This window comes from Anopheles stephensi, chromosome 2 (genome assembly GCF_013141755.1).
Source record: "Anopheles stephensi strain Indian chromosome 2, UCI_ANSTEP_V1.0, whole genome shotgun sequence".
NCBI lineage: Eukaryota > Metazoa > Arthropoda > Insecta > Diptera > Culicidae > Anopheles > Anopheles stephensi.
In genome coordinates, this window is record NC_050202.1 from 61,346,127 (window position 1) to 61,360,078 (window position 13,952).

The 13,952-nt window shown below is 55.4% G+C and overlaps 5 protein-coding genes across 6 annotated transcripts; 3 read left to right on the top strand and 2 right to left on the bottom strand.

The window, feature by feature from the left end:
* Positions 1-216: 216 nt before the first annotated feature.
* On the top strand, positions 217-6,046 carry LOC118506572 (diphthine--ammonia ligase). The gene is made up of 7 exons (XM_036043914.1): positions 217-2,273; positions 3,043-3,959; positions 4,028-4,161; positions 4,226-4,301; positions 4,428-4,522; positions 4,583-4,913; positions 4,992-6,046. Exons 1-7 carry the CDS (start codon positions 1,870-1,872, stop codon positions 5,576-5,578), a joined length of 2,544 nt encoding a protein of 847 aa, XP_035899807.1. The 5' UTR covers positions 217-1,869; the 3' UTR covers positions 5,579-6,046.
* Positions 6,047-6,169: 123 nt separating this feature from the next.
* Positions 6,170-8,974, top strand: LOC118506578 (acylpyruvase FAHD1, mitochondrial). 2 transcript variants are annotated; one of them, XM_036043934.1, is made up of 2 exons: positions 6,170-8,140; positions 8,296-8,974. In XM_036043934.1, the coding sequence occupies exons 1-2, from the start codon at positions 8,070-8,072 to the stop codon at positions 8,903-8,905; spliced, it is 681 nt and encodes a 226-aa protein (XP_035899827.1). In that variant the 5' UTR covers positions 6,170-8,069; the 3' UTR covers positions 8,906-8,974. The 2 variants fall into 2 exon arrangements, with proteins under 2 accessions (XP_035899827.1, XP_035899828.1); XM_036043935.1 differs by having other exon boundaries at positions 6,427-7,924.
* Positions 7,920-10,348, bottom strand: LOC118506577 (phospholipid phosphatase 5). The gene is made up of 3 exons (XM_036043933.1): positions 10,059-10,348; positions 9,567-9,952; positions 7,920-9,463 (listed from the first exon to the last, which is right to left on the bottom strand). The coding sequence occupies exons 1-3, from the start codon at positions 10,190-10,192 to the stop codon at positions 8,970-8,972; spliced, it is 1,014 nt and encodes a 337-aa protein (XP_035899826.1). The 5' UTR covers positions 10,193-10,348; the 3' UTR covers positions 7,920-8,969.
* A 266-nt stretch (positions 10,349-10,614) lies between these two features.
* On the bottom strand, positions 10,615-11,345 carry LOC118506579. Its single transcript, XM_036043936.1, has one exon. The coding sequence runs from the start codon at positions 11,342-11,344 to the stop codon at positions 10,742-10,744; it is 603 nt and encodes a 200-aa protein (XP_035899829.1). The 5' UTR covers position 11,345; the 3' UTR covers positions 10,615-10,741.
* Positions 11,346-11,356: 11 nt separating this feature from the next.
* LOC118506574 (signal recognition particle subunit SRP72) lies at positions 11,357-13,951 on the top strand. Its single transcript, XM_036043916.1, has 3 exons — positions 11,357-11,626; positions 11,712-13,554; positions 13,649-13,951. The coding sequence occupies exons 1-3, from the start codon at positions 11,518-11,520 to the stop codon at positions 13,800-13,802; spliced, it is 2,106 nt and encodes a 701-aa protein (XP_035899809.1). The 5' UTR covers positions 11,357-11,517; the 3' UTR covers positions 13,803-13,951.
* Position 13,952: the final 1 nt, after the last annotated feature.

A 13,952-nucleotide genomic window follows, 5' to 3' on the forward strand; every position in this document is an offset into this window, starting at 1 on the left:
GCATTCGAAACCACATCACAACAATATAATTGAACAGGAACGAAGTATAACCAATAGCGGGTAATAATTTACCCCGGTACTAGTCGTATAAAACTTAATCGCTGAATCGATCAATTCACCTCAGCTCCGGATGCAGCCCTGACCCAGCCAACCGTGTTTGTCAAAAACTCGATTAAAAATTGTCTAACCATGAGCTCGAGCGTGAAAGAGAGCGATATATGTTTTGTTCGGTGGAGACCACCGAGCCGCCGTAGCCGTCCTCGTTGTGAAGTTAATTTTTGTCGCTGATAACAAGCGCCAAAAATTCGTGTTCGAATGTTGCGAAAAGTCCATTTCGGCCAGTTTCTTCGTAGTGATGTTGTGAAGATCGGTAAAATCTCTAGGCCGGTGCTGTCGCTAATCTGCTGAGTGAGCTGAGTGTTTAGAGTCTAGGCTTTTCTCGTCTTCAGTTTTGTCCCGGGGGCACGTTGAACTTGGAAATAGAAAAAAAGAGTGCGCAACAACCCGCGCGACGAGTTGGGGTTGGACAGGAAAAACAACGGCGGTGCTCTGAAATGAAGTGATAGCGCACAGCCGACGATGATGGTGATGGCTGCTGTGTGATTGATAGTTCACCCCCGTGCCGTTCCTATTTACAGCCAAGACGCCCGCTCTAGCTGGTCTTCTCCCTCCCGAAAGCATTGTGCTGGCGGAATGTGCAACAGCACGTTTGCTGCTCAATATTCTGCTAAGCATAAAAGTCCTTGAGGAGAGCAGAAAAATAAAAAATCCACACCGCGGCCATGCGGTTGGACTACCCATCCGCGAATGTGTAAATTTGTGGGCGTGCGCGTGTGTGTGTGGTTGTACCCTGTGTGACAATAGTGCCCTTCTCATCCCAGACCCCCACCCCCTGCCTCGTCTCATCACCCTTGCCATGTCTTGCCTTTCCTCGGGTTGCTATGATTAGCAGCGGAACGCAATAGGAGTGTGTGAGATAAGCGATATTTTTGCAACAAAATCGGTGCGAAAGCGAGACAGACCGAAATTGGCAGACCACCGCAGACAGCAGAGAGGCGGATGCTGCCGTGGGAGACGACCGTAACATAAAAGGATACGATCACCTTACGGCGCGCGCGATGACAAAAAGCTGCCCACGCAAAAGGGCGTAATAGTGGTGTCGTCCGTGGGAAACGTTTTATCGAAGCTGCTGTACAGTGTCCTGTTTGCCAATCCGTCCCGGTTTGTGTAGCCGTGAGTGGTTGTGTGTATGTGTGATATAAAGTGACGGGGGAAAATAGTTCGAATCCCTAGTGTAGAAGAGCATCCGACCGTCTGCGAAGAAAGGGAACGTGTGAAGGTCGTCGTCGCCGTCGGTCAGTGGTGTTGCCGAAAGGCCGTCGTTCAGTGTTTCGCGCCAACCGTCCTGGTTTTGTTTACCTGCAGGATGATAACCTCGTTGGTCCGGTGACGAGCATTCGATTCGGAGGAATTCCTTTGCTCCGGAAGCAATCATCGTGAAGGAAAAACCCCCGCCTCTAAAACCCATCGATGAAAGGGAACGTACCGCTCACCCATATTGTGCATCCCAGTCGGCGGCGCTTTTCGATTCTTTCACCGTTTGACACAAAGAGGACGACGCGAACGTAGCTGTGTGGGTGTGCGTGTGTGCGTGTGTGTGTCGTTCGCAAACAGCTGTTGCTGCTGTGTAGAGTGGCAAGACAACTGCCAGCCTTCCCACATTTCCCACCACCCACTTCAAGCACCCGGTTGGTGTGCTAATCCCACCGTCTCGTTTACGGAAGCTACATTCTTCGTTCCATTGGCGACGCCGGTCCCCCATGCCCGTACAGCTGCCGTAATCCGGGAGTGACTTTGACGGACCAGACAATGGCGACGGGTGCACGCGGCGACCGGAAGATGCGGGTGGTGGCGCTGGTTAGCGGTGGCAAGGACAGTACGTACAACATGATGCAGGTCGTGGCCGAGGGACACGAGCTGGTCGCGCTGGCCAATCTGCATCCGAAGGATCGGGACGAGCTGGACAGCTACATGTACCAGACGGTCGGTCACCAGGGCATTGAGAAGCTGGCCCAGGCGATGGAGCTGCCGCTGTACCGGCGCATGACGCGGGGCCACTCGATCAACACCAAGGGTCACTACGAGCCGACCGAGGATGACGAGGTGGAGGATCTGTACGAGCTGTTGGGTGAGGTGCAGCGGGAGCAGCAGATCGAGGCGGTGGCCGTCGGTGCCATCCTGTCCGACTACCAACGAGTGCGGGTGGAAAATGTGTAAGTATGCCGTTTTTGTGCACCCAGGTTGCACTTGCCGTGCAGTGCGGAATGCACTCGAGCCCTGGCCATCCATTATCTTATCTCGTCCCATGTGTTTGCTCGTCTCGTTGCACACCGACAGCAGGTTTACACGTGTTTTACATTGTTGTGTCATTTTTCGTACCACACAACTGCCTGTCATTGCCATTGCTTGGATGCACGTGTGTGCGTGTGAGTCGCGCGCAGGGACATTGGATTGATTATATGTGTTTCGGTGGAGGTAGAAAATAAACAAAAGCATGGTACAAGCGCTTACACGAAGGAAATATGAAGCATGTGGCAAAGTTGCAATGTGTTGACTTCAATTTAATTCGTACCGTTTAATGTTCGAGCTATGTAAGCCATTTTCGGTTAATCAAAGTAGGCCGTACTACAGTGGAGCGTCCCACTACGCGTACAGGGTTTTCCAGATGGTCCTGTCCTGCATGTTTGCATTGCCTATTTTCAAAGCACTTGCAACAGTTTTCTAAATCACATCCGTACGCTGCATGCTAAATAAGATTAACCGGTACGTCCAACAACGTCTACGGATGACGCGGAAACGCCCGGTCGGATGTTGTCTACTTTGAATAATTTACAATCACATCCGTCCATCATCACAGCACGTTCGAGGCACAAAGCATCCGCAACATTGTGCAAACGATCGTGTAATGAAAGCTCCGCTGCTGTTTGTCATTTGTTTTTTTCCCCCGTGTTTGATTGTCGTGCCCTGCTGTTGCCGTTCTAGCTGCACCCGACTCAACCTTATCTCGCTGGCATATCTGTGGCGCCGGGACCAGACGGAGCTGCTGCAGGAGATGATCGACTGTCAGGTGCACGCGATCATCATCAAGGTGGCCGCGCTCGGCCTGATGCCCGACCGGCATCTGGGCAAATCGTTGAAGGAGATGCAACCGCACCTGTTGCTGATGCGCGACAAGTACGGGCTGAACGTGTGCGGCGAGGGCGGCGAGTATGAGACGTTCACGCTCGACTGTCCCCTGTTTCGCAGCCGCATCGTGGTGGACGACGTGCAGACGGTGATCAGCTCGGCCGATCCGGTGTGCCCCGTAGGTTATCTAAACTTCACCAAACTGCGGCTGGTGCCGAAGGAGCGCATCGAGCCGGTGGTGATCAAGAACTCGCTCGACTTCATCCATGATCTGAACGAGTCCAGCTACAGCGATCTGAGCGATCCGGATTTGAGCGAAACCGAGCTGGAGCTGATCGAGCGCAGCAGCAGCGGGATGGTGACCGGCGGCATCGGTGTGTCACGCGGCTCCGTTATGCGCAACTCGTTCAGCAAGGACGATCTAAGCGGGACGGCGGGTGCGACGGCGGTCGTGCTGTCACGCAGCAACAGCATAACGAAGGAGCTAACGATCTGCGCGAACCTCGAACCGGCACCCTTCAGTAAGTCACCGGTGCGGATCATTACCAAGGCACGGTCCAGCATTAGCGCCGGTGAGTGCGGCCCGAGTGTGGCGTCGAGCGATGGACCGATCGAGGTGCTGCCCCCGTTTCACTACTCGCGCGAAAGCCGTCCACTGAGCAATCGACCACGAGCGATCGTCAACTCCAAGGGCTGGATGTGGGTGGCCGGTGTACAGGGTTGTGGGGAAGATTCGCGGCAAGCAATGGCCAGTGCGCTCGCCATACTGGAAGGTGAGTGCGGGAGGCAGGCAACCGGGGCTGCAGTGAATTGGGTTTCATCCGACTTTCCCACCTTCCAGATATGGTCCATTCGCGCTCGTTTACGCTGAAGCAGATTTGCTACATTACGCTGTACGTGCGAAACATGGGCGAATATAGCTTTATCAACGAAATCTACTCAACGGTGTTCGCCTTCGCCAATCCCCCGACGAGGGTAGGTAGCATGTTGGTCCCGGCTCACCCCTGTTGGCTTAATGGCGGTTTGTTCTCCTTTCCAGGTGTGCGTGGAGTGTCCCCTGCCGGCGGACTGTGCAGTCGTCTTGGAGGCTGTTGCTTTTAATCCCGTTTCCAGTGGTAAGCTTCACAGTGCTCTCGTCCACAAAAACACAATCCCGATACAATTTGCCCGTTTCCACCGGTCAAGCACTTTGAAATGCATGCCAATTAATGAAGGTTTTCACTGAACTTTGTGTCACTTAGCTTCGGAGCTGGAACACAAACGGCAGACAATGCACGTGCAGGGCATTTCCCATTGGGCACCGGCCAACATCGGTACCTACAGCCAATCGACAAAGGTAAGCGCGCTGACCGCGGCAGGAAGTTTTTTGCTTAATGTTCTCTGCTTGCTGCCCCAGGTCGGCCACATCACGTATATCTCCGGCCAGATAGCCCTGGTGCCGGGCAGCATGACGATCATCGAGGGTGGCATCAAGCAGCAGTGCAAGCTGACGCTCCGCCACCTGAGCCGAATAGCGAAGGCAATGAATGCGCAGGGCGGTCAGCTGCGGGACGTGGTGCAGGGCATTTGTTTCGTGACGCATCCGAGCTACATCTACGAGGCGCGCCGCCAATGGGAACGACGGACGGCGAACGCGATCATCGACTACATCGTGGTGCCGTCGTTGCCACGCGGTGCGCTGGTCGAGTGGCAGGTGTGGGCCCACTCGCACAACGACAAGTTCGACTGTAAGCAGCGCGCATCCGAGAAAACGTGTCACAATGCACATCTTAAACCCCGACTCCTTCTTCCGACTCCTTTTCTAGACGAGGAAACGGGCTGCTCGATCGGCGAGTACTCGATATCGATCCGACGCCGCTGGAACTACGAAAACAACTGCGCCTCGATCGTGTGCTACGTGTCGACGGGGCTGGCCACATCCACCACCAAGCTGACCGAGCTGACGGACGACTACCTGCACCATCACACCCAGCTGGCGCAGCGAATCACGCGCGAGCACATACACGACACGATCGCGTACGTTCTGCGCAAACTGTTACAGGCCTATCCGGGGCTGCTCGGCATCAGCCCATCCTCTCCGTCCGCCGCCGCCGCCGCCGCCGCCAGCAACGACGAGTCGGTGGGCGGTGCAGAGGACGACCAACACGCACGGCCACATCCGGCGCGGGCGGCACAACCGCCATCGGCGGACCTGGCCAAACCGGCTGTACATCTGCGCTTGTTCTACCAGGTCGACGCGATACCGTCCGTACAGTTTCTGATCGACGCTGTGGAGAGCTTTCTGGTGTCGCCGGCCAACGTGGCCCGCATCGCGTACACCGTCATACCGGCCTGCCATCTGCAGAACTTTAGCACCTTCATCTCGATCTGTGGCCTGCGCCATCACGAGTAGTCAGCCGGCCGGCGCAGTAGTGTAGCAAAACGAGATTAAGCCGGCAAAAGGCACCGAGACACTAGACAGCGTGGAGACCAAGGGAAAGGTTTTCGGGGACACATGTTCGAGGGGCGAGCACGAACGTAGATAGGACGAGACAAATTTGGGTGGAATTTAGGGCCGCATGCCACAGGGCCACATCGAAAGACAAGAGTGACTACTAGAGTGTTACGATGCGTGTTGCGTGTATGCGTGTGCGAGAGTGCGTGTGCGTGTGTGTGTGTGAGTGTGTTGATAAACGTAATTATATGTGTGCTTAAAAAGTGAAATAGATAGGAACATAGCGTAGAAGGCAAATGAGGGTGACGAAGGCGTGTTTGCGCTTGTTCCCTCCGGCAGTACGATATTGTTAGCTTATTGCGCAAGAAGAGGGAGCGAGAGAAACAAATTATGTATATTAAACTGTTGATCATTTAAACCATTTGATGGGCGGAATGTTGGTTGCGTTTCAGTTCATCCTTCGTTTTAGATCGATTTTCAGCGGCTTCACACGGCACGACCGGGGTTCCAATCTCATCCGAGCCGTTTTCCCATAGTGTTGGGGCAAATATTGACTGGCTCTGGACAGATAGCAGAGCAAAAGGTGGGATGAAATTCACTTGCTTATCGCCGGCATTGTCTATAGCTTGCGATAAGATAAATTGGTTGTTGGCAAGCTTGTCCGCTTTCACGTGACACAGTGGAAAAGTCAGTAGACGTGAGTTTACTTACTTACTTGCTTACTTATCCGGCGCAACAATCCTCGATACCGGTCACAGTTTAGCGCCATCGGATGCCAATCGATTATCCTGGCCGTGCTGGCGGGTCGCATCAACGCCATTACTCCATTTGGGCCTACCATGACTGCCCCCGATAGACGGTACGGGCTGAGTGGCCTAGCGTCATTCTCATGACATGATCAGCCCACCGCAGCCTGGCGAGTATAATTCGCTGCACGACCGTGAGATCACCGACCAGCTCTTATTTAGAGAGGCTTTGGGTCTTTGAGACCTCATTCGCTTCTTTCCTGTCTATTGTTACATATGTGTGGGAAAACTAGTGTGTGTGTATAGGCTTAACTATCTCGAAGATCGAATTTATATCTCTCTGCACAGGTTGCTGATGGGTAGAAATCGGATGAGGCGATAGTATGATGGCTAGGTCGATATCAAGTGGGCAGGTGGCTCGGTGCGTAGTGTATCCATGACAATCGGTGAGGATGTGGCGGACGGTACATGTCGACGCCACACAGAAGCTGTACATGGAGGACTGGATCTGTCAGGAGAAGGTAGGAGTGTGTCAGGCGGGTGTGACCAATGCGAAAGGACTCGTTGGAGGTGACTGCAGTCGGGATCTAGGTTGTGCCAGGTGCTGTTCCAGTGTTGAGCGACTATTGCATTAGTGAAGCGGATGGCGTCTTAGCGACGCGGAAGAGTGCTGTGTGGTTCAGGTTGAACGGAGCCGACCTTCGTTGGCCAGAGAAGCCGTATTCGAGGGCGGTGTCGAACTCTGGCGCTGTCGGGTAAAGATGACGTTCGGAATGTCGGGCTGAAGTCCTCCGAAAGAGAGATTTGTGGTTAGGGAGCTTGATGGCGCAGTTGTCGAAGCTGGAATGGATCCCACAGTAGACCACCAGTCTGTGTAGATGTGGTGATGGTCCGGCTGGTATTTGGTCCGGATCAGGTACAGGTGAAGGTTCCCCGGATTGATTCACTTAAAGTTGAAGTTTGTGCCGTTTCTTTCCTGCTGCCGTTGCATACTGCTGACCTAACGTAACCGGTTTTTCGGCCCGGCAAATGCCAGCGGTTGACAAACCATCAACACAACAGTGCTTGAACCAATTGCTTCCTAAGTGTCCCCACTGGACGGCAATCGCTGGTTCGATTGGCACAGATATCTACCAAGCAGGCACCCAACGTATTTTGGTCGTTGTCCAATATGCCGCGCCCTTATCAGTCCCCGCGGTTGCTGTTGGTTTGGAGAGGTGGTAGATTATTGATTGCGCACAGTTCCACTTTTAGTTGGCGCGAGTTGAGCCGTGGTTTTCTCTTTAATTCTCTCGTGCTCTCTCTCGCTCTCTCTCACTCTCTTTGTCTCTTTGTGTGTTGCTCTGATTGCTGCACGGCATAGTAACAGCTGACGAGCTCGCGGCAATCGAGGGCACGGCTTTAGTTAGGTCTCGTCTACGTCCCGCTGGTGCTCGTTCTCGTCCACACACGCGCGCGCAAGTTAATCCCAAAAAATCGCACTAACGCACCACAGGATGCCCACAACCAAGTTCTTTCAATCGACGAGAAAAATCATCGGAGCAGGCGTCAACTACAAGTAAGTTCCATCGTTACACAGCTTCATTGATCGTATCGCCAACAGAAAACTGGGGTCGCCCTGGTTTGTTAGTGTTTTCTTAACGTAAGATCGGAATAAATTCGGAATAAAAATCACCGTCCACACATTTGCTGGAATTAACCGGATGGTTAAAACTGGAGAACGACCCTCTTCATTTAACTTAAAACGGACGGAAGGAATTAACTACTTAACAAGGTACTAAATCACTCGCCATCTTGTGTGTGTGTGTGTGTGTGTGGGTTTGAAATGCGTGGTTAACTTTGTCAATCCGTTTAAAATAACTTACTACGCTCGGTTCCTTCCGTTCTACTGCTTCTAACGCTTGCTAAAACAAATGTCCTATCGTACAGAGAAATTTTGCGCCTCACGAACGCCGCCAAACCGGACGCGCCCGTCATCTTCTTCAAGCCCATCTCGTCCCTGTTGGATGCCGCCGATGCCAGTGCTCCGCCGGCCATTCGCATACCGCGCGTCTTCGGTGGCGTGATCAACTTTGAGGCCGAGCTGGGCGTCATCATCGGGCGGCGGTGTGCGAATGTAACCGCCGACCAGGCAGCGGCCTACATCGGCGGCTACTGCCTAGCGCTCGATATGACCGGTATGGACTTTATACTGGACGCTCGGCCCAAAGGTTTGCCCTGGTGTCTCGGCAAGGGCTTCGACACGTCCACACCGGTCAGCCGGGTGGTGAGCCGTGCCGAACTTCCCCACCCGGACGATGTGCGCGTCTGGTGCGATGTGAACGGTGTGCGGAAGCAGGACGACAGTACGCGCAATCTCATCTTCCCGATTGCGGAGCTGATCGCGTACGTGTCGCGCTACATGACGCTGGAGGAGAACGATTTGCTGCTGACCGGTACACCGGCCGGTGCGGGACCGGTACGCCACGGGGACGTGATCGAGTGCGGGCTGGGGGAGGGTTTGGTGACGATGCGTTGCACCGTGGCGGACGACGAGTAGGGTAACAATGGCGATGCAGGTTTTGTTCCAATAAATTCGCCCGATGGTAGTGGGTGGCTGCAACTTAAATCCACTTGGCCTCCTTCTGCTGCTCGGTGGGCGAACCAAGCAGCCGCCGTGTCTCGGTATCGTCGGAATCTTCCCGTTCCAGACCACCGTCCGGAACCACATAGTTTGTGGCCAGCGGTGAGCTAGGGGGCGTGCCGGTACGCTGCGGCGAACGTTTCGCCCGGTTCGGGCTGTGCAGCATCGAGGACATTGCCGGGGCGCATTCCTGCCGCTGATGGTGGTACGGCAGATGGCAGTTGCGGTCGGAGAAGGCGGGATAGTACTGACGATAGCAGAGATAGGATAGTGCGATCCCGATCAGCGAACCAACCGTCACATCCTGCCAGTGATGGTGATAGTCGCACGTGCGGCTAATCGCAATCATCGTTGCGGCAAACAGTGGCAAACCGGCCGCAATCACGCGCACGGAACGGCCACGGCCACGTTCGTTCAGCAGGTGCAGCTTACCGATCAGGTACCAGCTTAGGAAGCCGAGCCCAACGAAGGCAACTGTAGGGAGGGGGGGGGGGGGGGAGGAGAAAGAAAAACAATCAATTTCGTGTGTATGCGTGCCGGTCGGTCGAAGGATGGTCCACACGCTGGATGCACTTACAGGACGAATGTCCGGATGGGAAAGACTTGCGCCCGTCCATTAACGCTCGCACGTCCGTGCCGGTGCAGTGCAGCTGCTCGTTGACCACACCGTCCGGGAAGCAGCGCCAGAAGAAATCGGGCCTCGGTCGGCCGACCGCAATTTTGACCGTGTTCGTCACCACACCGTTCAGACCGAGGCCGAGCGTGAACGCCAGCACGGCACAGCGCAGTTCCTGCCGATCGCGCGACCTCAGATAGTGCAGCGTGAAAACCAACCCCGGGACGCCGAGCACGATCGGCCACAGCATGGTCAGTGGTACGTAGCTGTCGGTGCGCGGGTTCCGATACAGCCACAGTTCCTCCTGTTGAATCTTCCGCACGAAGGGAGCTTTAAATTCCAGTGCACTAAAACAAAAAAACACACACAACCGAAAACAGGACTCGCTTGAACCATTGCCGGAATCGGATCGGATCGAGGGAATGATGCCCCCCCCCCCCCCCCTTTCCTTACATGTAAATACACGTCAGTGCAATCCGGACAATCGTCTCCAGCGGCAGATTGAATTCCGGTGCACGTGGAAGCTTTTTCTGTCCAGAAGCGGTCAAACCCGGTCCACCACCGCAAGCGTATGTAGGCGCCGTCATGCTTTTCGATTTCCTACGGTATGGCGGATTGCGGAAGATTGGGCTGGAAAATCGCAGCCTTTTCACACACAGGACTCTTCACTACCACAGGAACCGACGGGAAGCGCGGTGCGTTTTGCCAATGTCGTACGATTTCCGTGGGGGTCGAACCACACAGCTGACAGCTGCATGAGTGAGCAGCACCACCAGCGTTGGTTTGGTGCGTTAGTGCGAGTGAGATCGCAATGGAGCGATGTAAACAGATAATGTGCTGTAAACATCACCGGAATGTCGTCAGCAAAACGCACACATTCGAACGTGGTGAAAACGTTTGAATCATCCAAGGAGCACAGGTGATGCAAGCGGACCTGTTGATGGGTGGCTTTTGAACAAAAAGGCTAGGGGCCCTATTTCGGATTTTTTAACGATAATTGCCAGCGATGTATTCCTGCCAAACCTTCCTACCATTGGCATTTAAATTCATTCTATTTTATTTAAATCTAAGTAATCCTGTCGGGCGCGCGCGCACATGATCTTAACCACTCATCTCACTCGGGGCTGTGTTGAATGCTACTTACATTCCACCGTGTTGCGTTTGTGTAGCATTTCAAACACCTTTAAGTAGCTGCCCAGCTGTATGCGTACATTCGCACGCTCCACAATAGAATCAAGCGACCGAGTAAACCGCTCCCTGGCAGTGTTTAACGACGGTGGACGCAGAATACCGAACCAGCTGCTCGGATCGATACGCTCCGCTGCCCCATCGACCGGATGGCTGGCGAGGGCAAGGTGCAGGATGCTTCCGGTATCGCCGTCCGTCCCCTCGTCCTTGCTCACCGTCGTGTGCAGCGCCCGAAACGGTTTGTAGTCTTCGGTCGGCAGCTGCACCGCACTGACCGCATTCGGTCCCTTGGTGAAGCGCGTGTGGGCCAGCTCCATCTGGCCCTCGGTTGTGAGCCGCGCAATGTCCTGGCTTAGCTCGACGTCCCGTTCGATCAGCTCGAGCGAGCTAATCAGCAGCTTGTCCATCAGCTCGCAAAGCTGCTCCTTGGAGGCGTTTTCCATTGCCGGGTCGATGGTTTTGTGACCGATGGTGTCCAAAATTGAATCAACACAAACAGCACAACATATGATGTTTTGGTTTGATTGTTTTGTTTTTTTTCCCGCTGTCATGTGACACAACATTGCGCTGTCAGTGCGCGTCCGGGAATTGCCATGTCGACGAACAACTGTCAAATTGCTCTGGCATCGCAGCAATCGTGGCTGTACGAGCGAACTGGAACTGGAACGCGTTTTCTTTGGATAGTGCAAAAAACACACGGAACGGGGCGTGCTGAATCGACAAAATGTCGAAAAGTGAGACGAAGGAGATAACTATACGGCAGCTGTACACGGAGCTGAACAAGTACTGCTCCAGTGCCGATTACGACAAGGTGCTGAAGGCTGCCAATAAAAGTAAGGCCTGTCCCGCTGCGATAGGCATTTTCCTGCCCGATAGCCAGCCAGCAAGTGTAATACAATTTTCGTTTGCTCGTTGTAGTAATCGGGCTTGACGCCACCGAATGGAAGGCCGCCAAATGTAAGCTGGTCTGTCTCATACAGAACGGTAAGTTCGAGGAGGTACTGAAGTTCATCGAACGTGGCACCGCCATCCCGGACACCACCTTCGAGAAGGCGTACAGCGAGTACAGGCTAAACCGTGCCGAAGATGCATTTCGCACGATCCAATCGACGGTGCCCAGCGGCGGTGGTGGCGGCGGCGGCGGCGGCGCTGAGCAATGGGCAGGACTGGCGCCGAATGTGAAGGAACTGTTGGCCCAGATCCTGTACCGATTGGAGCGATTCGACGAGTGTTTCGAGCTGTACCGGAACATCATCAAGAACACGCACGACGACTACGATGACGAGCGTCGCACGAACATGAGTGCGGTGGCCGCCAACCGGTGCATCGTCGGTGGGGGCGCCGATAAGCAGCAGCAGCTGGCCGGCATGAACCTGCCCGAGGACACGTACGAGCTGACGTACAATGCGGCGTGCGCGCTGGCCGGCCGGAAGGAGTACGGCGAGGCGGAGCGGAAGTTGCGCACGAGCGAGAAGATGTGTCGCGACTCGCTCGAGGAGGATGGCGCGAGCGAAGAGGACATTATCGACGAGATTACCATCATCAAGGTGCAGCTGGCGTACTGCTTGCAGATGCAGGGCCGGGTCAAGGAAGCGTCGGCCCTGTACGCCGACGCGCTGCGCCACAAGACGAACGATGCCGCGCTGACGGCGGTGGTCAGCAACAATCTGGTGGTCATCAACCGCGACCAGAATGTGTTCGATTCGCGGAAGAAGATGAAGGTCGCCACCTCGGAACAGGCGGAACAGAAGCTGACCAGCCGGCAGCGGAAAGCGATTGCCTTCAACAACTGTCTGCTGGCGTACTTTGCCAGCCCGGCCGAGTGCGGTTTACTCGCGAGCCGGCTGGCGAACGCCCATCCCGACCTCGAGTTCCAGTCGCTGCTGGTGCGCGTGAGCCAGCTCGCGCGCGACAAAAAGTACCGGGAAGCGGTCGAGCTGCTGGAAGGATACGCGCAACGGTTGCCCGGTGACAGCGCGGCCGAGCTGCTGCAGGTGCGGTTTGCCATCGTGCAGCTGCAGCTGGTGGCGGGCAACCGGCGGGCAGCGATCGAGACGCTCGAATCGCTCGGCGAAGCGCGCTACCAGCCGGGCGTCGTGTCCGCACTGGTGACGCTGCACCTCGGACTCGACAACAAGCAGGCCGCCTCGGAGCTGCTGAAGGGTGCGGTCGACTGGTACAAGCGGCAGAAGAGCGGCGCCACGATCAGCGATGGCGATCTGAGCGATATGTGGCGCCAAGCGGCCAGCTTCCATCTGCGCGGCGGCGAACCGGAAACGGCCGCCAAAAGTCTCGAGGAGCTGCTGCGCACGCACCCGAACGATATGAAGCTGCTTGCCCAGCTGGTCATCGCGTACGCCCAGTTCGATCCGAAGCGCGCGCAGCAGGCCAGCAAGCGGCTGCCGGCGCTCGACACGCTCACCACGGTGTCGGAGATCGATGCGCTCGAGGCCACCAACTGGATGATGATCGCCAAGGCGGTCCGTCGCAAGCAAAATGTGCCGGGTGGCGGGCGCACCACCGGTGACCAATCGCCCGGCGCCGGTACCCCGTCCGCGGAACAGCAGGCCGCCGCCCGCAAGCAGAAGCGCAAGAAGCGCAAGGGCAAGCTGCCGAAGAACTACATCATCGGCGTACTGCCCGACCCGGAACGCTGGTTGCCACGGTACGAGCGTACCGGGTACCGGAAGAAGCGCGACCGCCGCGTCAAGGAGGTGATCAAGGGCAGCCAGGGAACCACCTCCGGACAGGCCGACCAATTGTAAGTGATAACGAACGGAGGAGCTTCCTGTCGTGTTTCCCCCTCAGACGGTGAATAACGATCCCCCTTAACCCCACTTTCCGCATACTTTCAGCGACATGAGCAAGGCGTACAACCAGACGAAGAACTCGCCGGCAACACCAGGCGCCGGTGGAACCACGCAGCTCGAGCAGAATGCTGCGGCGGCCGCTGCAACCCGTCAGTTGCCGCGCAAGAGTCAGCACAAGAAGAAAAAGGGCAAGCACTAGGCAGGAGGGAAGGTCTCAATGGTGATGCGCTAGCCCCGGCCGTTTTTCCATTTTCACAAAGCAACAAGCGAAATACAGACCCCGTTTCTCATGCGCTCTCCTGTCTCTCTCCTGTCTGTCAGGTGCTGTGAGAACGAATTTAGAGTCTAT